Source organism: Giraffa tippelskirchi, chromosome 11 (genome assembly GCF_054371585.1).
Source record: "Giraffa tippelskirchi isolate mGirTip1 chromosome 11, T2T-mGirTip1v1.2.pri, whole genome shotgun sequence".
Lineage (NCBI taxonomy): Eukaryota > Metazoa > Chordata > Mammalia > Artiodactyla > Giraffidae > Giraffa > Giraffa tippelskirchi.
In genome coordinates, this window is record NC_137285.1 from 116,240,635 (window position 1) to 116,268,375 (window position 27,741).

The 27,741-nt window shown below is 39.5% G+C and overlaps 1 protein-coding gene across 3 annotated transcripts; it reads right to left on the bottom strand.

Annotated features, from left to right (window-relative positions):
- Window positions 1-1,299: 1,299 nt before the first annotated feature.
- CTR9 (CTR9 component of Paf1/RNA polymerase II complex) lies at window positions 1,300-26,956 on the bottom strand. 3 transcript variants are annotated; one of them, XM_081545284.1, is made up of 25 exons: window positions 26,739-26,956; window positions 25,336-25,434; window positions 23,270-23,509; window positions 22,372-22,489; window positions 21,388-21,477; window positions 20,307-20,455; window positions 19,120-19,227; window positions 15,971-16,078; window positions 15,629-15,865; window positions 15,321-15,410; window positions 15,087-15,215; window positions 14,793-14,976; window positions 13,224-13,312; window positions 12,214-12,399; window positions 12,045-12,132; window positions 11,758-11,906; window positions 8,951-9,067; window positions 8,669-8,814; window positions 7,699-7,770; window positions 7,032-7,167; window positions 6,728-6,874; window positions 6,212-6,369; window positions 4,938-5,034; window positions 4,615-4,727; window positions 1,300-2,370 (listed from the first exon to the last, which is right to left on the bottom strand). In XM_081545284.1, the coding sequence occupies exons 1-25, from the start codon at window positions 26,781-26,783 to the stop codon at window positions 1,944-1,946; spliced, it is 3,522 nt and encodes a 1,173-aa protein (XP_081401410.1). In that variant the 5' UTR covers window positions 26,784-26,956; the 3' UTR covers window positions 1,300-1,943. The 3 variants fall into 3 exon arrangements, with proteins under 3 accessions (XP_081401410.1, XP_081401409.1, XP_081401411.1); XM_081545283.1 differs by having other exon boundaries at window positions 8,921-9,067; XM_081545285.1 differs by lacking the exon at window positions 7,699-7,770.
- Window positions 26,957-27,741: the final 785 nt, after the last annotated feature.

Here is a 27,741-nt window from a genome sequence, read left to right on the forward strand (position 1 = left end):
TATAGTCTGAACCTTACCTTTGCTATTATAGATTCTGAATCTCAGGCTTGTCATGTTTCACAGGGGGTGGGGTTGGGTGGGGTTAATATCCACCTTTCCTCCTTTAGTTATTCTAGTTCCTAGAGTTGCACATGCAGAGAACACCTTCCTTAACTCTCCACTGGGTGAGTTGCTTCAAGTCTGTCCTTCAGGAAACCTTGCCTTGACTTTGTTCTCCCTTCGCTCCCATAACCTGTGCAAACATCACTCCATTTGAGGACAGGAAAGACATCTGATCTCTGTTCTCGATGTCTTCTATAATGCATTTCATACTTGCTGACTAAACTAATTGCAGTTCTTTTTACAAACTGTTCAGTGCTACATAAAATGATGATCCCTAAGTTGTTAATCACAAAAGGTACTGAAAATAAAAATACATACTAGCACCTTGGTCTTACATATTAAAACATCTTTTTCTTTTGAAGTATAGTTCACTTACAATACTGTGTTAGTTTCAGGAGTACAGCAAAATGATTCATATATATATACGAATATATATGATGGATATGTATATATTATGAATATAACTTTTTAGATTCTTTTCCACTATAGGTTATTACAAGATATTGAATATAGTTCCCCATGCTATACAGCAAATCCTGGTTGTATAGTAATGTGTATCTCTTAAATCTCATACTCCTAATTTATCCCTCCTCTCCTCTCCCCTTTGATAACTGTTAAGTTTTTTATGTCTATCAGTCTGTTTTGTAAACAAATTCCTATTTATTACTTTTTTAGATCCCACATATAAGTGATATTGTATATTTGTCTTTCTCTGATTTATTCACTTAGTATGATAATCTCTAGGTCTGTCAACATTGCAGCAAGTGGCAATTTCATTCTTTTTTATGGCTGAGTAGTATCCCTTGTATATGCATTATACATACTCAGTCTTCTTTATTCATTCATCTGTTGATGGACACTCAGGTTGCTTCCATGTCTTGGCTACCGCAGTTTTTGTTTTTTTTGGCTGAGCCACACTACATGTGGGACCTTAGTTCCCCAACCAGACAATGAACCCACCCCTACTACATGAGAAGCCCAGAGACTTAACCACAGGCCTGCCAAGAAAGTCCCTGTAAACAGCTTCTTGCATCTTTAAAAACACTCCAGAAATCTACAAAGAATTACAAAACTTGAGTAAACAGCCTTCAGTTTAATTCAGGTTCTTCCAAATATTTGCAGTTTATTGATACTAAATTTTCATATACAAATGTACTGCCTCCCCCCAAAAAATGACACAAAATTTACACATAAAAATTGGTAAAAGAATTTTATTATGTGGCTTAGGTAGGTCTTTGCATTCTATTAACAGAAAAGCATTTTTCCACATCTTAGTCAACCTAACAAATGATATATTTGTGGTTTTATCTACATGGCTGCAGTATTACCCTATTGAAGAAAACCTTCCTTTCATTTGTACTTTGGTGCAATTATACAGTAGATACCTCTTTCTCCAGAAAATAAAAATATTCTTGATCTAAGCTTGAAATGGAAAAAAAAAATAACACCAAATTTCTCACACCACTTGGTAAAGATTGTAATAGAAATCCAAACAGTATACTGCTTAACATACAAAGATGACACGTGTGCCACTGCTGTAGGCAGTCAAAACTCTGTAGGAATGCTTCAGCACGTGGGTTTGTTTTTTTGGGGTTTTCACATATGATAGGTGGAATTGTACCATAATGAAGAATAGTCACCTTTTGCTCAAGAGACTCAAATATTAGACTCAAGCACGGGAAACATCTCTTGCGGTCATAGTAATGTACGAATGGATAAGGAAAAAAATTGCCTTAGGAAAAATTTCACCACTGACCAAACACCTGAAATGTTTTTATCACAGCTTTCATATGTTAAAAAAAAGTTTCCTGCAGAGATGAAGCGTATTCTTGAAATAAAGCCTAGTCGCTATCATCTGAACCATGTTCCGAGCCCCTATCCGAGGCCTCGTTGTTGGATCCCTCAGGTTCAGATTCATTTACGGAACCGGGGCCAGAGCCCTCATTGTCAGATGCTCTTTCGGAGTCATGGTCCGACTCAGCGCTTGGGGAAGCGGGCCGGGAGTCCATCTCAGAGCCTGCGGAGCGGCTCCGCCCTGATTGCAGGGACTCGTTGTCCGACTGTTCGGAGCCTGAGGGCCTGCGCTTCCTGGCCGGCTGGTCGCTGTCCGAATCCTCATCGGAGCGGGGTCTCCGGGACCGCCGGGGGCTGCCGGCCTCGCTGCCAGACTTGTTCTGGTTCTCGTCCCAGTCGCTCTCTGAAGAGGCGCCCTTCTTCCGCCGCTCGCCCTCATCCGAGTCGCTGTTGCTATGGCTGTTGCGGGGATGCCTGGCAAAGAGAAAGGCTCGTTACACGCCAGGCTCCAGTCGACAACACCTGACAAGCAGGGGATGCCCTTTTAAAAGAGAAGGGCAGAATATTCTGGACCTGATCGGTGTTTGTACTGTGATATTTCTTTGGTGTACTTTTTTTGGTAAATGGGATGTTGTTCATAATAAAAGGGATTAAGTAGGAGAAAACAATAAGGCACGTTAGCTCTAAGACAGAATAAAGACAGTGAAGGATGACTCTCACTGGTCATACCAGGCACTTTTCGTAAGAATGAAGCATTTCTCAATTTCACAGGTAAAATTATGTAAGGAAGAAATACATTTATCTTTATAAGCAAATCCATAGCAGCAGAGGTAAAACCTAGGACCTCACTTGGTTGCAGAGACTCTGGACATGAATCCTCTCCCAAGGGTTGGCTGAGTGGGGCTCCCCTGTCCTGTCTGTGTAGGAGTCGGCCAAGGAGCCAAGTCACCATTCCTATTCTGGGATTTGCTTCTGCTCTGATGCCCTCCGACAGGCCTAGACTTACTCTGCATAGGAAGCTGGGCTAAGGGGGTGCTGCTGCTTGCTTGTTTACTTTTGCCCGAGTTTCTCCTCTACATATCAGATGTTAAAGGAAAGGGACTTGTGCTAATGCTCAGGATGGTGATGGCAAGGGAATCTTGGCTTCCTGTAGGAACAAACGTTCCCTTCACCACTGTGACAGCTGCTACCTCCCCCCCACTGCACCGCGCTCACCAGGAGGGACATGCTTCTCCTCTGGCATATTCCTTGGTTTTGGTTTCCATGACAAATATTCCAAGAAAGGAATATTAAATCCTACAGGGTCAGTCTAAGAAGGGTGATGGAGGTGAAACAGATTACTCTCCCCAGCAATGAAAACATCCCTGAAGACTGAAGAGAGACTCTTTGTGTTTACATCTGAAAGAAACCTAGATACACATCATGTAACTCAGGTCACTCTGAAAGGACGTGAAGCGTGATGGAGAAGAGGATGCTGGATATTCATTCTGTATATACACCAAGTACCAGTGGGCTCCTTGAATCTAATTCACTCCGTTCCATCTGGCTAAAGAAGGAAACACTTCCTGAGGGTTTAACCATCACGCCTCTAATCAATGGACCAGGATAACACTGTGGGCAAGGGCCAGTGGTTTATAGAAAAGCAGTCCAAATCTGTCTCAACCAGTGCCTTCAGAGAAAACGGGAACTGAACATCTTCACAGATGCTTTACCTTACCAGGCTAGCCCCTCTGCAGACCCCTGGCCCCTTCAGCATGCTAACCTCTCACTGCTGCCTCACCTCTAACCAACCAGGACTCCCTCTCTTCCTTTTATTTAAAAAACTTTTTATTATTATTTATTTTTAATTGGAGTACAGGTGATTAGGGCTCTTTATTCTTCAAAAAGACTTAAAACAGCCTTTCTTTTACAAAATATATCTCTGTGATTACCCTCACTACTTCAACTCAGATTACATACGGTCCCTGTCGAGCAATAAATGGAAAATGTAAGTGATAATACTCTCCCCAGTATAATGTAGTTTTGGTTTATCTGTCATTCTCTACTGTTTCTAAAGCACAAATTCCTTTGGGCAGGGTTGGTATCTTTTTCCTCTGCATCTCTAGCACTTAGCACTCATCTCATAACATGGATGTTCAAATATCTGTTGGGTGAATGAATGAAATGATGGCCATCAGTGAAATGATGGCCGTCAGAAGAACAGGGCACAGTATGGTATTAGGAGTCCTAGCCTAGGAATCCAAATGTGGTGCTTCAGGGGCAAGTTCAGGACAAGTAAAACAGAATATTGTTTGACCAAGTGGGCTGTAAGCTAAAGGAGTGTAGGATAAGCCCTCCACAGGCAGGCAGTGCTGAGTCATCTCTGCCTGACAAGGGAGGAAATGGTCAAGAAAGTGCCTTTCTTCCTGTGACCAAGATCCAGCTACTCCTAATACTTTAAGCCAGTCAATGGCAGTGTAGCAAAATGATACATTTTGTGCAGGAGGATGTCATACAGAAAATTTCAACTAATATCCATGAAGAAATGAGGTTTCAAAATAGGTTTCCTTCTTTAAGGGACAAATATTTGGTAGACAAAATGACAAGATAAGAATGAGGTGTGTGATAAGATGTCTTTCAGTTCTAAGATTCTAAGAAACTACAGAGATGACATTCTGGCACAGTGACCACTCTCAGTTATCTTTCATTAGGAGAACACACCAAGCAAAAAATTCCTACCCTTCATCAGCAATTTTCAGTTTATCTTCATCAGACGAATCATCACTTGATGATATTATGGCTTTGGATTTTATTTTTCCCTTCATTGAAGGAGGCAGACGTTCTGGCTTGGGCTAAAGAAAAAACACACATAATAGATTAGCGAAGACTCTTCCGTTAGGATGTCATGTTAAATTGGGCTTGCACTGCAATGATACAATCAAACAGCAACCAATAAACTTCAAAAACTAGCGTCTGTGCTTGAAGACACTGCAGGAGAAGGAGGTATTCTAGTAGACAACTTTTATGCCTACCAGAGACAGAAAAACGTGTTGGACACTTACAGCCTTCTTCTTCTCTGCTCTTGGTGGATGGCGCTTTTTCGGTTTGGGGCCATTTTCTGTTTCATCATCATCAGATCCTTCATCTCCCTTCGGAGGTCTATAGTGAATGCCAAAAGAAAGTGTGTCAAGATTCACTCATATGCCTATAAAGCCCAAGACTTCGCCATCCAAACAGTATGAGTCATTCTCAACACCCTTCTCTACGGGGGCTGACTGCAACCAGACTGTGCGCCCCTCAAGGGGAGAGGCCACAACTTACAGTTGCTGCACAAGGCTCAGTAGTCTGCCATACAAATAAATCATGGATTTATGCAAAGTCTACTCACTACGTGAGTCACTGTTGAGCCCCCTTAATGAATGTAAGATAAGCTCAGAACTTGCCCTTGGTGAGTGATAGAGGATGTGAGAAAAGGTCCAGGCTCCAGACTCAGCATCCTTCCCCTCCTCCTTCCTTCCCAACTACTCATCCTAGGTCTGCTAATATTCAGCCACAGCTTCAATTCCACAGGTCAGTGTGTCTGATTGAATTCCACAAGCAAAGTCAGCCTCAGGTTGGGAAGACAGGCCTAGGTAATCCTGGAGGTTACTGGACAGGGAAGCACCATGAGAGGAGTGGGAGAGTTCAAGGGCCCCTCCAGGTAAGAGAGAACAAGGCACCACTTATCCTAACAGTAGATGGCATGGGAGGATTAAAGACCCTTCTTTCAGCTAAATTCACATTTTATACATCCTGTAAAACTTAAAGTGGGCCATGACTCTCACCATTTTACAGAGAGAAACTGAGGTTTGGGGCTTTTGTAAGGTTACTAAGATGGACAGTTGGCACGGAGCCACTAACTTTTCTCATTCTAAATTACATAGGTTTTCCAATTAAGTATTGCAATTTTATAGACATAAGAAAGGCAATTATGACTGGCTCAGAGCTCTCAGAAGGAAATGTGTAGTGTTTGGTAATTGGGGTCCATTTTAGGATTAAAGTAGGAAGCAGGAGAATGAAAGGTTTCTGTCTGGGTGGATCAAGAGATTACCAGGGGAGGGAGGTGGAAGGGGTGTTCAGGACGGGGAACACACATACATCCATGGCTGATTCATGTCAATGTATGGCAAAACCACCTCAATATTGTAAAGTAATTAGCCTCATATTAAAATAAGTAAATTAAAAAAAAGAGAGAGAGATTACCAGGTGTTCCCAAATTCTAAACCTACGAGTCAGAAAGTGAAAGGTATTTTCCCACTTTCATGAGGTGATTTAAAAGGTTATTCCATGACACTACCTTCTCCTCTTCTTCTTCTTTCTCTCACCGCCCTCCTCTTCCTCGCCTTCTTGCTCACTACCACTCCCCTTCCTTCTCTTCTTCTTTTTGGAGACAGGCAAGTCCTCATCGGTGTCATCATTGACAAATTCATCGAACTCTCCTCCCTTCTTGGAACGCTGAAATCCAAACAAGACCACCGTCAGTGCTTTCCTGGCTGGTAGAATATGAATGTACAAACAGGCCTCACGCCATCAGTCCTCTGAGTCACACGGAAGAGGTGCATGGTGAGGCCCATACTTTAAAGACTGCTAATCGGGATGAATGTTTCTCATAGCAAAGATCATCAACTGCAAGGCTGCTACAAGATAAACTACACTAAAACTAACACTGAAGTGCATTTCTAAATACTAAATACCATTTAAAGCATTCTCTGTGTTGAAAATTACCCTTTAGCAAAGGAGGAAGCCAAAGCGCGACTAAATATTGAGTGAATTTAATCAATTAACTTCATTTCTAGCTGGAGTCATATCTTACCCGTCCACCACCACCACCTCTTTTCTTTTCTTTTGTTGCTTCAGTCTCTCCAGTAAACATGAGAATATTTTTGGTCTTCTCTACATACTGGGCCCGCTGTTCCAGAAGTTTCTTTTGCTCCTCTTTTTCTCTGAGACGTTTCTCTTCCTATGAGGAAAATGGGGTAAAGAAAAATCTCATCAAAATGTTCTTATGACCATAAAATCATGGCTATCATCAAAAGAATTTTTTTTAACATACATAACATACAAAGTGTATGTATGCACACCTTTAATTCTAGTATCACCGCAAACACAAGAAATACCTGTTCTTTGAGAAGTTTTTGCCTTAGTAGTTCTTTCTCTTGTTCTTGTTTGGCCCGCAACTCCCTTTCTTCTTCGTCTTGTTTGCGTGCCCGGGCCACATGGTATTGTGCCTGGCTCAGTAAGTCAGAGCATTGCCTAGAATGTTCCCAATTTAGAGAAATATGAATGCAGCTGGTCTACTTTTTATTAAAAAACTCACAGCATTTACATTATTTACACATATTTAAAAGTTTGAAGTAGGATCATTAGGTGATACCTATAGGAAGTCTTAATTAGCAAAATTAACTTAATTTCTCATAAGCCAATATTGTCAACTATTTTAAGTTTCCAAATTATAACCGTCTTCCCAAAGCACAGCTAAAAAGATTCCCAACAATATCTTCACATGTAACTCAGAGTTGGGAATCATGTCTTGATTCTGACTACATAGCTGATGTTAGTGAAACAGAAAAGTCTTTTCCTATATAACTTCAGGACTTGAACTAAATTAACTTTGGCATACGCCCTGAAAGAACCCTCAAGAAAAAGCCTTGGCCCAGGGTGGAACGTCCCAGAGCAGAGTGTGATGTCTAGAAGGTCAGAATCCCTCACTACTGTGTCACTCTCCCAGCTTATATGGATATCACTACCTCACCCAAAGTCACCTTCCATAAATAGTAACATTACCTGGCTTCTGTAGCAGCGAGGGCCAAATCAAATCTCATTTTATCTCCCACTTTACTCAAGTAACTGAAATATCTAAACGGAATGAGAAAATATGTAAAAAAAAAAAAAATTAATGAAACAGACCCTTTAGATTTTTAATCTGTCCTCAAAAAAAAGTTTGAGAGAAGGCTTACATACTGACTGAAATTAATGAACACTTAATACTTAAATGTATTCACAAAGGGCTGTCATTTCAAGAGGAACAACTCACTTAAAAAAGAACTCTCAACAACATACCACGCAATACTAGCAAGTTCATGAAGATAAAGTTATATTTAACATTGTCAGTAAATTCACAAACAACCAAAAATCAATTCCAGCAACTAATATTTACTTAACACCAAATTTACTAGATATGTCAGCATGGAGGTTAGGCGGCTTAAGCCATGAAAGCACATATAATTTACTAGGCAAGGCAAGAAATACTTAAAACAAGAACTCAAATAAGGTTGGATAAAACCTGAAGAGATGTCAGGTTTTAAGTTTAACATATACTAAGTTACCAACTAAATACTGTAAAGTTACATAAATTGAGTTGAGCCAAATAAACTTATTCAGTATTTAAGAGGAAAGGCCTTAATCTTAGCTCAAGGAAAACATAGTAATATCTCAAAGAAGACACTGGTGTAACAGGTAAAACCAACACAGGTGGAGTCTAAAAGTTTCTAGTGTGTAAAATGCTGGGTCATATTATTCACAGATTAATAAAAAATCTATGGCAAGCCGGTAAAGCTAGCTAGTTATAGGGGTCGGGCTACAGGCTCCAATTCTAGCAGGATCCTGGCTGTGGTTTGACGTCACCTAGTGGCAGCTGTCTGCTTTGGTTTAAAAGTTGCCAGAATGATTCTACTAGAGAATGATTCTCCTTTGAGACATATGGGTTTAAAGAAACAATTTCAAAGGTTGTTTGGAAAGAGGTATAAAATCTTACCTGTGTGCAAGCTCCAGTTCCTTCACAGCATTAAGTACTTCCTTCAGATTACTCTTTTCATCTTTCAGGACAGAGGTAGCTAATCTTTGTAGGACCAAGGCCACATTAAACATAAGAACTGTATCACTGGGTGCCACGTGTCTAGCCTATAAGTAAAAACAAAGCAAATTTTTCATATGTTATAAAGACATGAAAAGAATTTTAGAGTATTAGGCATGTAAACATGTAAAAAACAGAGTAAAAAATACAAACCAGCACAGAATTGAGTTCTCTTTTTTTTACCTTCAGCAGGGTTTGTTTGCATTCCTGTAACTTGCCACACTTGAAGAGGGCCCGGGCCAAATACAGCACAACTTCTGTGTTCTGGTGCTTATAAAACTTTCTGAGGCAGTTTTCATACTACAACAAGGGAAAAAGTTAATTAGAGCACAAGGATTACGTGATACTATTATTTTATAACAAAATTTCAAGCGATTTTAAAACTATGTGAAAAGGTATTTTATCTTCTGGATGGTTAATTTTAAAGACTAAATTGAGACTGGTTCTTGACATTCACCAGCATACATTTTCACAACATAAAAACCTGATAAGAAAAATTACATACTTGAAATAGTCTTTCCATTTGAAATCTGGACCAACACTGAAAGGTGAAACAGATGGAAGGTCTTTTTTGTATCTTTAGCAATAAAATCTAGAAAAGACTTAACTGCTGATTTATCAGAAGTCATACACCTGGCTCCTATGGTGCTCCACCACCTTTCTTTAGGACTGGTGGAACCTACTGGCAATCAATATGAGAAGCCTCATAGTTCTGGTTGTTAATCTCTTAGTAAAAGTAATATACTGTTCATGGGGTTCTCACGGCAAGAATATTGAAGTGGTTTGCCATGCCCTTCTCCAGTGGACCACATTCTGTCAGACCTCTCCACCATGACAATAAACTGTGGAAAATTCTTAAAGAGATGGGAATACCAGACCATCTGACTGTCTCTTGAGAAACCTATATGTAGGTTAGGAAGCAACACTTAGAACTGGACATGGAATGATAGACTGGTTCCAAATAGGAAAAGGAGTATGTCAAGGCTGTATATTGTCACCCTGCTTATTTAACTTCTATGCAGAGTACATCATGAGAAACGCTGGGCTGGAAGAAACACAAGCTGGAATCAAGATTGCCGGGAGAAATATCAACCACCTCAGATATGCAGATGACATCACCCTTATGGCAGAAAGTGAAGAAGGACTAAAGAGCCTCTTGATGAAAGTCAAAGAGGAGAGTGAAAAAGTTGGCTTAAAGCTCAACATTCAGAAAACTAAGATCACGGCATCTGGTCCCATCACCTCATGGGAAATAGATGGGGAAACAGTGGAAACAGTGTCAGACTTTATTTTTTGGGCTCCAAAATCACTGCTGATGGTGATTGCAGCCATGAAATTAAAAGATGCTTACTCCTTGGAAGGAAGGTTATAACCAACCTAGATAGCATATTTAAAAGCAGAGACATTACTCTGCCAACAAAGGTCCATCTAGTCAAGGCTATGGTTTTTCCAGTAGTCATGTATGGATGTGAGAGTTGGATGGTGAAGAAAGCTGAGCGCTGCAGAATTGATGCTTTTGAACTGTGGTGTTGGAGAAGACTCTTGAGAGTCCCTTGGACTGCAAGAAAATCCAACCAGTCCATCCTAAAGGAGATCAGTCCTGGGTGTTCATTGGAAAGACTGATGTTGAAGCTGAAACTCCAATACTTTGGCCACCTCGTGCGAAGAGTTGACTCATTGGAAAAGACCCTAATGCTGGGAAGGATTGGGGGCAGGAGGAGAAGGGGATGACAGAGGATGAGATGGCTGGATGGCATCACCGACTCGATGGACATGGGTTTGGGTAGACTCCAGGAGTTGGTGATGGACAGGGAGGCCTGGTGTGCTGCGATTCATGGGGTCGCAGAGTCGGACACAACTGAGCGACTGAACTGAACTGAAAAGTAATATAGCAATACTGGTATTAATTTTGCAACAAACATGTCAGTTTCTGACCATGCAATATATCCTGTCATAGGCAAGTTCTTCTTGGTGAACATGGTTAGATGGTTTTTCCCTGACTATTCCTAGCAAACTGATTTGCAGACCAAGAAGGCTGACCTCCAAAAATACAACCTCTGAGACTACCATATGCAATCAGGGTTCTGTAAGTCCTTGTGACTAATTACCTTTCCAATAATAATAATACTCATCCTTGTTAGAAAAAATGGTTATGTCTTCTATCTTTGGTCAGAAACTTGTTTTTTTCTGGCCATAATAATTTCAATAACAGCATTTTTCCTTTTTCACTACATATGCTAAAGATGCTCACTATGCCAAAGATGCTGGGCATGACTCTTTTACTTCAAGTAATCAACAAATATGAAAAGCGTTAACAAAAAATCTCTAGCTATGAAAACTTATCCCCATGGAGGGAGTTTTTTCTTTTTAAACGTCTTTTAACCTTTCTGAAATGCAGTTCTCTCATCTGAGAAGGAAGAGGATAAAATGAGCAAATGAATAATTGCTCAATCGTGTCCGACTCTTTGCGACTATACGGTTCATGGAATTTACACTGTACAGTTCATGGAATTCTCCAGGCCAGAATACTGGAGTGGGTAGCTGTTCCTTTTTCCAGGGGATCTTCCCAACCCAGAGATTGAACCCAGGTCTCCTGCATTGCAGGCAGATTCTTTACCAGCTGAGCCACTAGGGAAGCCCAAATGAATAATAAATCCCACTATCTTCTGACACTTACTGCTATGCTAGGCAAATTAGTGCCAAGTATTTTTCATTCTGGATCCTCATAAAATTCTATGAGAGAGATTAAGGTACAGTATTTCTGTCTTATAGAGACATGCGCAAGACATGCAATTAATGGGGGAACCAGGACTCACATCTTTGTCTGGACATTAAAGACTGGTCTTAACCTTATAAAATTATAAGCCTCTAAATAGACACAGGTATCAAAAGAGATAGCATCCAGCAACAAGGAGGGGCCAGAATGGTTAAGAAAACAACTGCTCAACAATGACCACAAAATAAAAATATTTTGAAAAATAAAACATTACCATCTGAACAGCGCTGATATATTGCTTTTGTTCCACGTAGATGTGTGCTAGGTTCAACCACACATCACTGATATCTGCTGTTGCTTCTCTTACTTGGGCAAATACATCACGAGCTTCACGGAAATATCCTTTGTGGGCCAAAACAGCTCCTAAAGTTATAAAAAGGTTCACGGAATTAGAACTTCCTAATTGTAGCCAGAAAAACAACTAGAGAGAAATTCTGATCTACAAACATCCCTCCAAAAGCATTCATTTCACAATTACGGATATCCAAATCTTATAATTACCTATGCCATTAGCAGCATACAGATTCTTTGCATCATTTCTGAGTACTTGTTTGTAGATAGCCAGAGCACGATCTTGATGACGCTTTTCCTATAAAAAGATTATTAAAAAAAATTCAAATAAGAATCAAGTAAGAATCAACTCTGTTTTAAAGAAATGAAAAGAGATTACCTTTTCTCTATCTCGGGTGGGCTGATGCAAAGTTTGAAGCCAGACGTTGCCAAGGGCCAGCATAGAATAAGTGTCACTCTGAGTAGCTGGTTGTTTTAATATCCTCTCGAATTTCTTCTGGCCTGGACCCCATTCTTGTTTTGCTAAATGAAGATTACCAATCAAAGACCAAGCATCTGGATGGTCCTAAAAACATACACATAAAAAGAAGCAAAATCTGTAATTTGGATTCAGAGATCAACCATCTTTCCACAACAGCTGATTCCTGGAGAGGTTTATAGGCTACATTTACAACAGTGTTTTTCAAACTGAGAGTTGAGATGGATTAATGACTTGTAAAATCAATTTACTGTTTAGTTATCAGAATAAGAAATGCAATAAAATGGAATACAGTAAAAATATCAATGTACTGCCTACAGCAAGAACTCATATTGATTTGTAAAACTTTGATCTCAGCTGTTTGTATACACACATATGTGTGTGTACTAGGCTGTGACGTGAAATCTAATTCTCATTGTGGGCCACAATCCGAACATCTAGATGACTTTACACCCTTTAAAGTAAAGCGAAAGTTGCTCAGTTGTGTCTGACTCTGCAACGCCATGGACTATACAGTCCGTGGAATTCTCCAGGCTAGAATACTGGAGTGGGTAGCCTTTCCCTTCTTCAGGGGATCTTCCCATCCCAGGGATCGAACCCACGTCTCCCTCATTGCAGGCGGATTCTTTACCAGCTGAGCCACAAGGGAAACCCAAGAATACTGGAGTGGGTAGCCTATCCCTTCTCCAGCGGATCTTCCCGACCCAGGAATCTAACCAGGATCTCCTGCATTGCAAGAAGATTCTTTACCAACTAAGCTCTCAGGGAAGCCCTTTAGTATCTTTAAAAAGTAAATGAAAAAAAAGAGGGGGGGATGCCAACCTAGACAGTCATTAAAAGAAAAAACTGATTTACTGAAGGAAAATGGTGAAGTAATTATTTTGTCATACACAAGAGTTATTATTACCAACCTGATTAATCTGAAGAGCTTCTTTAAACCAATCTGAAGCCTCATAAAAGTTTCCTTTATCTCTAGCCATTGCTCCTAGGCGCAGATAGCCTGAAAATACACAAGTTTTTATGTTTAAAATATTAGCTATGAAGTAGGATCATAATTTTAAAGTTGTACTTTTAAAATAATTGCTTTTCATTAACACATTCATACAATGAACAGAAAAGCCTCACAGGTGAAAAAATATCAAGCATCGACATAGCTAATTAAATATCTAATAAGTTAAAGTGCAACTTTGACACTATCAAACCTTCCTGTTTGAAACCTCAGATTCTCTCTTCCACTCCATTCCCCAGATAATGACTCTGGATCAAGTCATTATCTCAAGCTAAGTTATCTTAAAACCTTGGCATCATTTTGTTTCCAGTTCTCTCTGATATACAGCACTGTGCTTGGCATATCACACAATAGTGAAAACACAGACTACTAAGGGATTACTAGTTAGAAAACCTGGGCTCTAACTGTGGCTCTTTCCCTTAAATAATTTTAAAAGTGAAAGTGTTAGTTGCTCAATCGTATCTGACTCTTTGCGACCCCACGGACTATAGCTAGCCAGGCTCCTCTGTCCATGGGATTCTCCAGGCAAGAATACTGGGGTGGTGGATTGCCTTTCCTTCTCCAGGGTATCTTCCCGACCCAGGGACTGAACCCAGGACTCTTGCGTTGCAGGCAGATTCTTTACTATCTGAGCCACCAGGGAGCGCCACACAAATGTTACATTGTTATTTTTTCCAGAAAATGTCACTCTCTCAAGAAACCAACAATGGTTTACAACTGCCTATCAACTCAGTTCAAATTAAGCCTGGAATTCTTATTAATTTTAAATTACTTTTCTATTCATAACGGTATGACAGGGGTCAAGTTACTAGCCCTTGATTTGACCCGAGTCAAAACATCATAGCTTTAGGTTCTTTTAAGAGATGTGTAGCATATAAATTATTTTTAGTTAGAAACTTTCCAAATTTCACACTGTTCAGGTTGCAAAAACTCAAGGTAGGACATTTTTGGGAATAATTATTTCCAGGAAAGGCACTGTCCTTTATGACTGTTATAAACACTGTAAATCGAAACAGAACCCATCATAAAGATAAACCCATAACCAAATATGTCAAGGAGTTGTTAAAAGCCTAGTAAAGGTAGCTGACCCACTGAAGATAGACTAGTCTATAAAACATGGTCCCACTGGTTTTCAGTTGTTTCCTTCTGTTTCCAGGATAAATTTAAGCGAAGCTGCATTTTTTTTTTTAAGGCCACAAATTTGCTTTGAAGAAAAGGTATAACCTTTAGGACAGTTGGTTTTGTGTTTTCAATAGGTTTTTTTTTTTTGCTGCACTGTGTGGCTTACAGGATCTTAGTTCCCCAACCAGGGAATTAATCTCCAGTGGAAGCAAGAAATCCTAACCACTGGACCACCAGGAAATTCCCTAAAACTGTTTATTATTAGTTCCAAGAAAGATTTTTTGCAGCCTTAATTTTTGCTGCTGTTGTGAGCATTTAATATGTAAAAAATAAAGTTTAAAATTCTTACAGTCAACATAATTAGGATGTTCCCGTAAAATGTTTTTATATAGTTTTTCAGCTTCATGGAATTCACACATTGCCTCATACAGCCTGGCTAAATTGTATGACGTTGTAACAGAAATGGCGTTATAATAATGTTCATCATGCTCGGCTTCTGCCTTTGCACGATCCAAAGATGCCAAAAAGTATTTCTAGGAGAAAGAAAAGAAAATTACATTGTGAAAAGACTTGGTTGATACGTCAAAAAAAGTGTACACTGAACTTGATAGTTCAAAAGAAGGGACCAGTCCTTCGTTCCTACCTTTGCCTCACCCAGATTTCCAAGTCTGAAATGAAGGGCACCCACGTTATTCAGAATCTCTGGGGGGACATCGGCCTGCACTTTCTCCTGAAGGATGCGTGTTGCTGTTCCGTAGGCTGAGAGGGCACCCTGTATTTTCATGGTGGACGGAATAAGGTGTAAGTGAAAAAGAGAGAAGCACTGTATCAGGCTTACCAAAAACGCATTAGGTAGATGAAAAATCTGATCAAATACCTGTATATCAGTCTGTTCTAAGATCTGTGCCAACTCAATCCAAGCTTCAACATCATCAGGATACTGTTCTGTGACCTTCTTCAAATGGCCCTGGGATAAAAAGAGATCATTAAGCTAAGGCATTCCAACTCTAGGCTATGAAAATAAAACGTGGTGGGTACTCTAGCCTGTTTAATGTCAGTTGTTATTTCAACTGGAACAAACTCAAAACTATCAAAACCGAGTCCAACATATTTCTATAAGCAATAACAAGAAATGAGCATCTAGGGATAGCTACCAGAAAATAACTAAGACTTTTAAAAACATACCTTGGCAATATCTCTTTTTTCTTGGTCTTCTGAGGCAGCATATAGAGAGCCAAGAATTTTCATAGTTTCATAATTATTAGGATAAGCTTTCAAAACTTTCTCAAAGCACTGAGATGCATTCTCTTTGTCACCTCGATAAATGTACATTTGTCCCAAACCAAAAAAAGGCAGCACAAAGGAGGATGAGGCAAACTGTGTGGCTTGATAGTAGTATTGGAAAGCTTGGTCATAATCTTCCTAAAAAATGAAAATAAAACAGGACCAACAATATACACAAAAGTTTTTAAAAGATTTGGAAAACCATTAAAGAATTAGATACTCTGGGGTATAAAATTAACTTACCTGGACATGGAATGATCTAGCCAACTGGTAGCAACTTTCTGCTTGCATGGCCTCCACTTCTGTATTATGGAATGCGTGGAGAGCCAAGTGCTGGACTTTACTGTAATCCTGAACAAGGAAGACTCAAAAATCAATGGGTGAGCTCCAACAATTCTACTGGTCTCAGTCATAAGGTTCCTCAAATTTCACTTTAAAAATTTGTTAACTGAATTAACAATAACAGCACTGTACCCATATTTACAAATCATTCTCCTCATTCCCCTTGCTGATAAACTCAGGGAAGTTGGGAACTAACATTTGTATAGTACTTAACATTTGCTCAGTATGTCTATTACTTCATTTAATCCCCACAATAATCCTTTGAAGCATCAGGCCTATTTTTGTGAGGAGAAAACCCAAGAGAAGTCAAGTCCTTTATTAACAGTAATGGGAGCGGTTACGATTTAATAAGAACTATTATATCCAAGGGCTTCTCTTGTGGCTTAAATGGTAAAGAACCTGCCTGCAATGTGGGAGACCCAGGTTTGATCACTGGGTTGGGAAGATCCCTTGGAGGAGGAAATGGCAATCCACTTCAGTATCCTTGCCTAGAGAATTCCATGGACAGAGAAGCCTGGTGAGATACAGTCCATAGGATTGCAAAAAGTCAGACACGACTAAGCGACTACACTTTCACTATATCCAAAGTTCTCTGCTAGGTATACTTATATTAGTCTAAGCTTAATCAACCTTCCCTGCAAAGTATGTCATTATTACCATTTTACTGATGGGAGAACAGAAACTTAAGTAAAGTTTGTTATCCAAAATGAAAAGCTAGAATCTCAGTTTACTTTCTTCCCCACTCCAAGGATATGTTCTATCACATAAAGGTAACAAGTACCAGTGCCTGGACCTGCATTCAACTCTATTTGAATGCATGGGTCATGACCTTTCTACTAGATTTGACTTCCCTTTTGATTAATCCGCCAAGTGTCTCAAAGTCAGAGTTCATACATCAGGGGTAGAAACAACGTTCCAGTTTTAATAGGAATGTGTTTTATTCATCTGACCAGAAATCTGGTCTGATGTAGAGTTTTTGACTTTTTTTAATATTAGAAATAATAATGGGATTGCAGCTTTTAACAGGGACTGTTTCCCATTAGGTAAGTATATAATATGCATATTACATTTAACAATCCTAACTACCACCCCCCAAATCCTATAAAGTAGGTATTATTACTATTTTACAAGTGAGGCAATTAAGGTTTAGGGAAATCAGTATATTGGCCCAAAGCCAAGGAACTATATATAATGGTGATGCCAGAATCTGAACTAAGTGATTCAAACGCCACACTTTTAATTACATGACACAGCCTTTAGCTAAATTTATATCTTGTTCACTGGAATGAGAGTATGGAAATAGCCTGTGTACCTTCTAGAGCTTTTTAAATGACAAACTGAGAAAGCATATGTAAACATGCTCTGTAAACCTTATAGACATATATTCAGTGCAAGAGGACCTCATGTCACCTGGCACACTACTGATCATAGATCAGGTGTTCAGTAACACTCAAAAAGACTCCCTCGATTTACATATTTCACCTAGGTAATCTTTAAGGTCCTGAATATACTAATTGTGCTCAGTAGAAGCAAGTCTCTATCTTCAGCAGTGGAAGGGTGACTAGCATTGAAAATTAAAAATGCGTTATTCTCATTTGATTCAAGGAAGCTGTCCTAACCTCTGTAAGCACTGACTACTAGATATGCACTCAAATATTTAGAATCATTAGTCCTCTGTTTTTTGTTGTTTTTTTCCCAATAAAAACCAATCTAACTTGTGTAAATGTTGTATCTTAAAACAGTAACACTCCATTTACTTTTAAAATACATTTTCATCTTCTCCCTAAGTAGTTGCCTTTTAGTACTGTAACAATTATAGCATAAAGCTTAATTAATAATTCACTATGAAAGGGGAGTATGCTTCTATAGCCAGGGAGAGTAAAGCATCATGGTTAATGGCTGTGTGGCCTCAGGGTATTAACTCCACTTCCATGATTCATCCACAAAATTAAAAAAATATTACCTATCTCACAGGATTGTTTTGAATATTACATAAATTAATGGCATGCACTTTTAACAGTACTTGGCATTTAGTAAGGATAGAATGTACATCAGCAGCAACAATAACAGCAATATAGCATCTATTACTAATAAGGATCGATGTAGTTTTGTGAACTTTTACTTAAATTGCTATTTAATTAAAGTTCTTGGTATAATTTAGTTGCAAAATGATTTATTAAACTCATGCTTACCAACTATATAAAAACTTTTCTAGTATTTGAGAAATCTAGAATGCCACTGCTTCTACAGAATTAGTGGCAACTTTAAAAATGACATCATGATCAACATATAAAAACTACTAAGACTATTTCAAAGAGCTGTGCCTCTCTTCTTTCAGCTACCTAGTGATCGTCTTCTAAAAACGTAGCTCAAGAGCATTTTCCTTCTTGGTGGTGAACACTTTTCTTAACCACTTAATCACTTCCTCTTTCATTTCTCTACCACAGCAGGGTAGAGACCTTTATTTTTACATTTACATTTGTTCACATGTCTGTGTTTTCTATGAAACTGAACTCCTTGAGTGCAAAAACTGTCTTACTGAACTTCACACCTCCATCACAACATTGGGTACAGTGCTGCTGCTGCTGCTAAGTCGCTTCAGTCATGTCCGACTCTGTGCGACCCCATAGACAGCAGCCCACCAGGCTCCGCCATCCCTGGGATTCTCCAGGCAAGAACACTGGAGTGGGCTGCCATTTCCTTCTCCAGTGCATGAAAGGGAAAAGTGAAAGTGAAGTCGCTCAGTCGTCCGACTCTTAGCGACCCCATGGACTGTAGCCTACCAGGCTCCTCCGTCCATGGGATTTTCCAGGCAAGAGGACTGGAGTAGGGTGCCATTGCCTTCTCCGTGGGTACAGTATACAGGGTCAATAATTATTAAATGATTGAATGAACAAATATATCGAGATACTAATACAAACTCTAACTTGAAAAAACTCTCTTGATTCAAATTTCTTTTGAAATTAAAAAGATGAAAGTGTCAACTGCAGTGCAGAAAAGCAAAGATAAGGATTTAAAATTAAACAACTTTAATAAATGATTTCTCCTACCTTTTTGAAGAAAAAGTGATTTGCTAAGTGGTTTAATACCATAGGGTTGCTAGGATCAATAGTATAGGCTCTGGAAAGAAGCTGGACACCATTTTTGATGGAATCAGCCTAAAAGAAACAGTGATGGCAGGGATGAGTGAAACATTACTTAAATAGCACTTTTTCAAAGTTTCCTTTCTCATCTGAAGAAATAAGATTATACAAATCTAAGTTCAGATACCAAAATACAGTTCGTTTTAACTTTCTCACCAGCAATAAAAATTTCAAACAATGATGGTGGGATTATAAATTGGCACAGCCACTACAGAAAACAGTATGAAGGTTTCTCAAAAAACTAAAAATAGAACTACCATATGACCCAACAATTCCACTCCTGGGTATACAGCTGAAAAAAAAACAAAAATATTAATTGGAAACACTACCTCAAAAGTCATAGCACCATTATTTATAATTGCCAAGATATATAACCTAAGTGTCCATCAACAGATGAATGGATACAGATGTGATACACACACATATACATACAATGGAATACAACACAGCCATAAAAAAGAATGAAATTTTGCCATTTGTAACAACATGGATGGACTTGGAAGGCATTATGTTAAGTATTATCACAGAAAGATAAACGCTGTATGAATCTAAAAAATACAACAAACTAGTGAATATAACAAAAAAGACGCATACTCACAGATATAGAGAACTACTGGTTACCAGTTGGGGAGGGGAGGGACAACATCGGGGTTGCGAAGTGGGTGGCATAAACTATCAAGGTGTAAAAAAGGTTCAAGGATGTAGCGTACAACATGAAGAATATAGCCAAGATTTTGTAATAACGCAAATGGAAAGTAATCTTTAAAAACTATAAAAATTTAAGAAAAATAATAGAAATAAATTCAAATAGTGAGTTAAACTTTTATAATTTAGCTTTCTTAACAGACTTAACTGCAGAAACACTGCCACTGGAAAGCATTTCCTGCTCTTTGAAATTGGGTGAATGTAATAAATATACTTGACATCACTGTCCTGAACAATTTACTGCTAATCCCCAAGGCAAACAATAGAAAAGACTCCAAAAGATTGCATTTTGTAACAGCTCTGTTGAGATATAATTCAATATATAATTTAATAAATACTATTCACCTGACAAAATGGTCAGAAACTAAACAGTTTTTTAAATCACACACCTCTTTATTGTTGAGTTCTAGAACAGCCAGTCCCACCAATGCTCCCACACACTTGGAATTAAGCTCCAGGGCTCTGCTGAATGCCAGACGAGCTTTCTCCAGTTTGTTAAGCTTCACAAAGCAATGGCCCATTCCTAAACGAACTTCCGCTACAAAAATAAAATCAGGTTATTTAGTCTGTCAAACCAGAGCATTCTTAGGATTCAAATTTTTTAAAATGCTTAAACACTATTTATAAGCTGCAAAATCCCAGAATTAACCTCAATATAATCACACTATAAAATCTTTGGGTGTATCACAATCTTGGCTTCACTGGAGGTCAAAAAATAATGTTATTTTTCTTGTCTTCCAATATATCTGGCTACACTGTATCTTCAAGATCTAATTTTTAAAGAGCAATTTTTTAAACAGAGAGCTTCATTATAGCCTTAAATAAAGTGACCGGCTACATGCACATCTGCAGAACTAAGCTTATAAATGCTTCCCAATTTCAAAGTCATGCCAAAAGTCAACCATGTTCTTATCAAAAGCCAACCTCTCCAGTGCTCTCTAGATGCTACCCCTTCCCATCTAAGGTTACTGCACCAGCAAACCTCCCCTCTTTTTCCTGCATCATCAAAATTTCCCTCTCAACTAGATCATTCTAATTCATACATACTCTCCTATCCTAAAAAATCCTCTCTTGATTCCATTTCTCTTTCCAGTGTCACTTCATTCCTACTTTCCCAGAAAGTCAAGCTCCTTAGATTTTATACTTGCTGCCTCCAATTCCTTTCCTTCCCTTTTCTCTCTGGACTCCACTCCAACAAGTATCTCACCTCTACCATTCCAGCAGAACTGCTTTTATCAAGGTCACTAATGATTTGTATGTTGCCAGATCCAATGAGCAAACTTTCATTCTCTATTTTACTTGGCCTAACAACAGAATTTGACACAGTCTGACACCCTCTCCTTCTGGAAACACTTGACATTTAATTTCAAAATTTGATAAATGAATGTGATTTTGGAAAGAAAAAAAATATAGGGCAAAAAGATATATTGTAGGATCATATACAGCTTAGACTTGAAGTTTTTCTCTTACCTGGACAACCTGGGTTAGTCCGCAAGGCTTTCTTATAGTAAGCTAGAGCACCTCTGTAATCCTTCTTGTTGAACGAAATACAAGCTTTACCTGTAATGATTTTTAAAAATAAACATGCACTTATTAAAGAACTCAAGTGTTATATACTTTCCACTAACTCACCTAAATCAAATATCTCCCAGTAAAAAATAGTCAAAAATAGTAAAAATGATTTCATATTTAAACTTGCTTTTCATAAGTTTGTATTAATCTATGTCTATAAATAGAACAGTCCTATATTTATGTGAAATGTTATAAAACAAAAATTAGCTTAGAGGTGTCCAAATAGATTGTTTACTGATTCGCTAGAAATAGATTACAAATTATGTTTAACTGGTATATATTTTATTTCTGTAATTTCAACAGAAATGATGGTCTACTGCAATAAGTTTTTTCTGTTTTTGTTTTTTGGCCATGCTGGGTGGCCCTGAACCCAGGTCCTTGGCCATGAAAGCATGAAGTCCCAATCAATGGACCACCAGGGAACTCCCTACAAGAGTTTTTTGGTTTTTTAAAATTTTATTTATTTTTAGCTGCACTGGGTCTTTGTCACTGCGTGCAGGTTTTCTCTAGTTGCAGTGAATGGCACCTCCTCTTTATGGTGCATGGGCTTCTCGTTGTGGTGGATTTTCTTGTTGTGGAGCACAGGCTCTAAAGCACTCGGGCTCAGTAGTTGAGGTACATGGGCTTAGTTGCTCCATGGCATGTGGAATCTTCCCAGACCAGGGACTAAACCCATGCTCCCTGCATTGGCAGGTGGATTCTTAACCACTGGACCACCAGGGAAGTCACCTCCCCACCCTACAAGGGTTTTATTTTTAATAAGGTAGAGCTCTTCTACTTTGCTGCCCAGCCCAGTTACTAAGGAGCTATCAACAAAGAGATGTATTTTAGGCACATGCTGAAAAATAAAGATTCCTAACACGGTTGCTGAAAATGACTTACCAAGCAGCGCTGGAATATTATTTGGAGACTGGTTGAGTACAAAATGAAACTGTGCATCAGCTTGATCCATTTTGTCACCTTCAAGAAGGCAGAAGCAGGCTCTTCCCAACAAATGGTTCTGAAAAAGTAACGTACCATTTTAGACTTGACTTTACCCAGGACTAACCATGATTTGGAGAAGGCAATGGCACCCCACTCCAGTACTCTTGCCTGGAAAATCCCATGGACAGAGGAGCCTGGTAGGCTACAGTCCATGGGGTCGCTAAGAGTCGGACACGACTGAGCAACTTCACTTTCACTTTTCCCTTTCATGCACTGGAGAAGGAAATGGCAACCCACTCCAGTATTCTTGCCTGGAGAATCCCAGGGACGGCGGAGCCTGGTGGCCTGCCGTCTATGGGGTCGCACAGAGTCGGACACGACTGAAGCCACTTAGCAGCAACCATGATTTAAGACAAATGTGTAAATGAAAATGAAAACTATACAGGAGAGAAGTTGAGCATCACACAAATTCCTCTACCACTATAGTGTGTTTAAACTATCAGTAAGCAATTCTTAATTACAAATTGAGAAATTATCCCAAAATGCAAGTCATCTGTGCCAGGAACAATGACAAAAAGAAAAGTTCAAACTCCTTAAAATACATTTGAAATTCACCTGAGGATGTTATAATTACCAACTCAACATGTTTATAAATTTCTATGCTAAATGCCCATATTACTTCAACAGTATAAGAAATTTCTATTTTAATAAGGAACCTTCTCCTTTTTGACTATTCTTATCAACCATATTAAAAAAAAATTTTTTTTAGAAACTCTGTTGCCTATTACACACATTTTGCTTTCATGTGGCAATTTTTTCCTCTTTCATAAATTCAAAGAAATTCGACTTAATTTACCTGATCATACATAATAATTTTATCTGCCATTGTATACAGTAGGGTTGCCTGTGTAATAAGATCCTTCTTGTTGTCCTTATTCTTTTCCTTACGAGCCTGTTGAACATAATAGGCCGCCAACGTATCCAAGCAAGTCATCTGGTCTTTTTCATGGTCTCTATAATCCAAATTGCCATCTATACGCGCTGCTTCCAACAACTTGACAAACTCTTCTGTTTTCCCTTGCTTGTAGTATTCCAGCTATAGGCAAATAATCAAGTTAGAATTATTATATGTCCATATAAAAAGTTGTACACAAATGTTTACAGAAGTTTTATGTGTAATAGGCCCCAACTGGAAACAACCAAACAGTTGATGAAAAGGTGAATGGACACTCTGTGGTCTATCTGTACAATGGCTACTGCTCAGCAGTAAAAAGGAGCTACTGGATATATGCAACTATGTGGATAAGTCTCAAATTAATCTTCAGTGACAAAAAGCTGATCAGGGGTTGCATGGGTACTATTTTGCTTTCATGTGGCATTGTTTTTCCTCTTTCATAAATTCAAACAAATCTGACTTAATTTACCTGATCATACATAATAATTTTAATAAGTGCCTGGGCACTATGGGAGGGTGGGGAAGGGAGAGTTGGGAGAAGAGTTTCAGGGGTGATGGATATATGTGTTATCTTAAACATGGTGATCATTTCACAGGTGTATATATGTGCTAAAACTTCTCAAATGTCTGTGCTGTATTCAGTAGCTCAGTCATGTCTGCAGTTTACTAGTGAATTATACCTAATCAAGTTGCTTAAAAAATTAAAATCACTACAAATGTTTCCATCTCCTTACTCAGCAATAGTTGATTTCAAACTAAATCAGAGCCAAAGAGAGAAAGAAATAGTGAGAGGTATAAAGAATTCCAAATAGAAAACTTGGGTTCTAGTTCTAGATCCACCAAAAATTATCTATGACTTTGGGCCTGTTGAATAACTTCTGTGGATATTTGTTTCATTTGTTAATAACATAAGCAATATCCATCATTAGCCCCTTACTTTGGGCCACAAACAATGCCAGGAGTTTCACAGACATTATCTCTAATCTGTACAACTATCTTTTAATTCAGTGTTAACAATCCTCTATTTTAGATGAGGAAATAGGCTCAGAAGATAGATCATTTGTTGAAGGTCACGGAATTAGTTAGCAGCTGAGTTGGAGTCTGAACAAAGGCCTTTCTAATCCCAAAGCCTACATTCTTTCTTGTGTTAACAACCTGTAGCCCACAATGGTTCATGAATTTGTCTTACTACAAGTGTCCTGCTAACCCTGTAAGACTCCAATTTTCATATAAGTGCTGTGAAAGGAGGCATTCGTACTAAAAAAAAAACTTAAGTTCCCTTCTGGTTTTAAAAAATGAGTGATAAGCATTAATGGCCTGTTCTCCAAAGACTGACAAAACTTAGCACTTCAAGTCAGGAAGGCACTGCTTGTCACTGAAAGTACCTCTCTGTAAATCCATGCCTAAGAAACTCAAGAGTTGGCTTGAGCACTGGACACAAACCTAATTCCAGACCTAATTCTCTAACTATTCAAGATAACATTAGATGCCTTGTTTATATCCTTACACGAAAAGTGACCTGTGGCAAACTTGCTTAGGAATAATGATTACAGTACTCACTATATTTCATTACTATAATCATTTCCTATAATGTTCCCACAAAAAAGAAACATAATTATGCAGCTAGTACTGAGGAGGGTAGAGGGTGTTAAGACTGTTTACATTGTGGCACTTTGTTTTTTCTCAGTTTATCTACAAATCATAAACCAGTCCTCACTGAATAACCACTAAATAATCAAATGTTCAATACTGAGTACTATTTAGCTTAAGTGAATTTTGCTTTTACCAACATATTCTAATTTACCAGAGGCCAGCAGACCACTTAGGAAACTGGACTGTAATACAATTAACTTCCACATACACGGTACTATCATTCACCCAAGCTGGCTATTACTGTATCTGAAAACAGAAACCATATATTTTTTTCCAGTGGACATATAAAAAGTATTTGTTACATGAATACTCACCGCCAAAGCAATCCATATGTGCAGTTGTGTGTGTTCCTGTTTCAGAATACTGATAACTTCATCTCCCTCCGGTAACTGATCAAAATCAAGTTCAATGACCTAAAATACAAAAATGTAGGTTTTAACTTATTTTTCCCTTTTTTTGGCCACGCCACCACAGCATGTGGGATCTTATAGCCCAACCAGGGACTAAACTTGTGCCCTCTGCAGTAGAAATGCAGAGTCTTAACCACGGGGTGTCAGGGAAGTCCCTGTTTTTCTTTTTGAAATTCATGTTTCTCCTCTGACTGCTCTTTTCCAGAGATTCATCAGTCTAGTTATACATAGAATTTTTTTTTTTTTAATACATAGGATTTATGTTCACTTTCTGTAAGACTAAACAAGTATATGTTAAGGAATGTTTAAGGAGCACATGCCAAATATGTTATATGGAATAGTAAAGTAAACGCATAGTAAACAAATCCTGCTAGCTGTCCTCAAATCACTAGAACTATAAACAGCTTTGAAAAAAATGAAACGAAATTCTGCTTAATGCATAATGCAGGTACAGTGTAGATAAGCCCCAGAGACTCTGATGCCATTGGTCTGACAAGCAGCACAATCCTAGATGCAAGGCAATCTTGAGTTGCCACTGCACACATTCATCATGGAGGCAGCATTTCCTGACTGTGGCACAAAAATAACAGTAGAAAAATTTCCTAGAATTAGATCGTGGTGGTGGTTACACTGCTTTGTGAATATTACTAAAAACCACTGGATTTTATGGTAAGTGAAACATCTCAAAATTGTATCTCAATCAATCAAACAAATAGGAATATGAGATAGCCAATAAGACAACATCAATCCTGAGAGCTTTACTCAGACATGCTACTGGCCATCCATAAAAGAGGAGACAGGAAAGGAGAGGGGGCAATTCTATCAGCACACAGCAGCGGCTTGGGGTCTCTATTCCGCTGAGAGAGCCTTGTGCAGCGACACTCGAGTTTCTAAGGGAAAGGAAGAAATGCTACATATTCCCGGGGAGAGATACTTAGTTTGAGCAGCAGAGAGGACACAGTGACATCAGTGTCCACCTCTGTGGTCTGTGAGGTGCCTCACATTTGATCAAGCACACTCACACTCCCGCGCCTCTGAATTAGGAAGAGCAGAGTACTGTCAAATACGGACAGGTTGGAGGGGAACTTTCAAGAACTCCTTCTCCAGGTGGCCTCAAGGTTTCGGGGACCTGATGTTCCCAGCCTGGGAGGGTGCCGGGACTGGGGAAGGAAGTGGTCGGAGCTTCGGTAGGGGAGTTCGATCTGGGAGAGAGAGTGCTCTTACTTCGGAAGCGAAGTCGCGAGAAAGGGGGAGGGGGAGATCGTCCAAGTTCACGGCCCCGACCCTCCCCCATGCTCGACACTTACCTCGTCAGTGTCCCGAAGGGGAATCTCGATAGAGCCCCGCGACATGGTGAAATTAGAAGGGGAGCGGGCGTCGGGCCCCGCCTCTCCACAGCCGGTACTCCTGGCTTATAGCTCGTCCCGAGACTAGCGGCGGCTCGGGCTCCGGTCGTGACTGCTGCCCCGCAGCGCCGCGGAGCTCCGGCTTCTCCTTCCCGTCAGCCGCTCAAACAACGAACAGCAGACGGCGACCGGCGACTTCCGGCAGCCCCGCCCCCTGCCCCGGAAACTTTCCCCGCGGGAGGGCCTGTCCGCTGGGAACGCTCCTCCTGTTGCTTAGGTTCCCCGATTTTAAAGGAGGGTTCGAACATTCGTAGCCCTACCTCTCCGAGGACGTGAGGCTATTGAATCTGAAGCTGCCCAGGAGCGGGGATAAATAGGTGGAGGGCGTATCCGCCCCGCCCACCTTAGGGGCGAATGCGGCTCGGATTCAGGGCCTGGCCACTGACTGACATGGGTGAAGTGAAGTGAAAAGTCGCTCAGTAGTGCCGACTCTGCCAGGCTCCTCTGTTCATGGGATTCTCCAGGCAAGAATACTGGAGTAGGTTGCCATTTCCTTCTCCAGGGGATCTTCCTGACCCAGGGATCGAACCCGAAGTCTCCTGCATTGAAGGCAGACTCGTTACTGACTGAGCTACAAGGGAAGCCCTTGTAGGCCATGACTGGCATGGGAATTCTGGCCAATTATAGCCATCCTTTCCTGAGCCTGATTCCGCCCCCGAGCCCCGGACTAGTCCTCTGCCAGGTGGGCCTGGCCAGTCTCCTTTTCTAATCTAGATTACCATGAATGAGACAATCGGTTCATTCCTTAACCCAAATTGGTTGCTCAGTTAGCAGTTACTTTTCGTTCGTCATATCTGTACTACCTTTGTGACCAGCTTAAATAGAAACGTTGCAGTGAATTCTGTAATCATTGTGCTAGTTCATGTATTTTGTGTGGGTTTTGTTTTGGGGTTTTTTTTTGGTC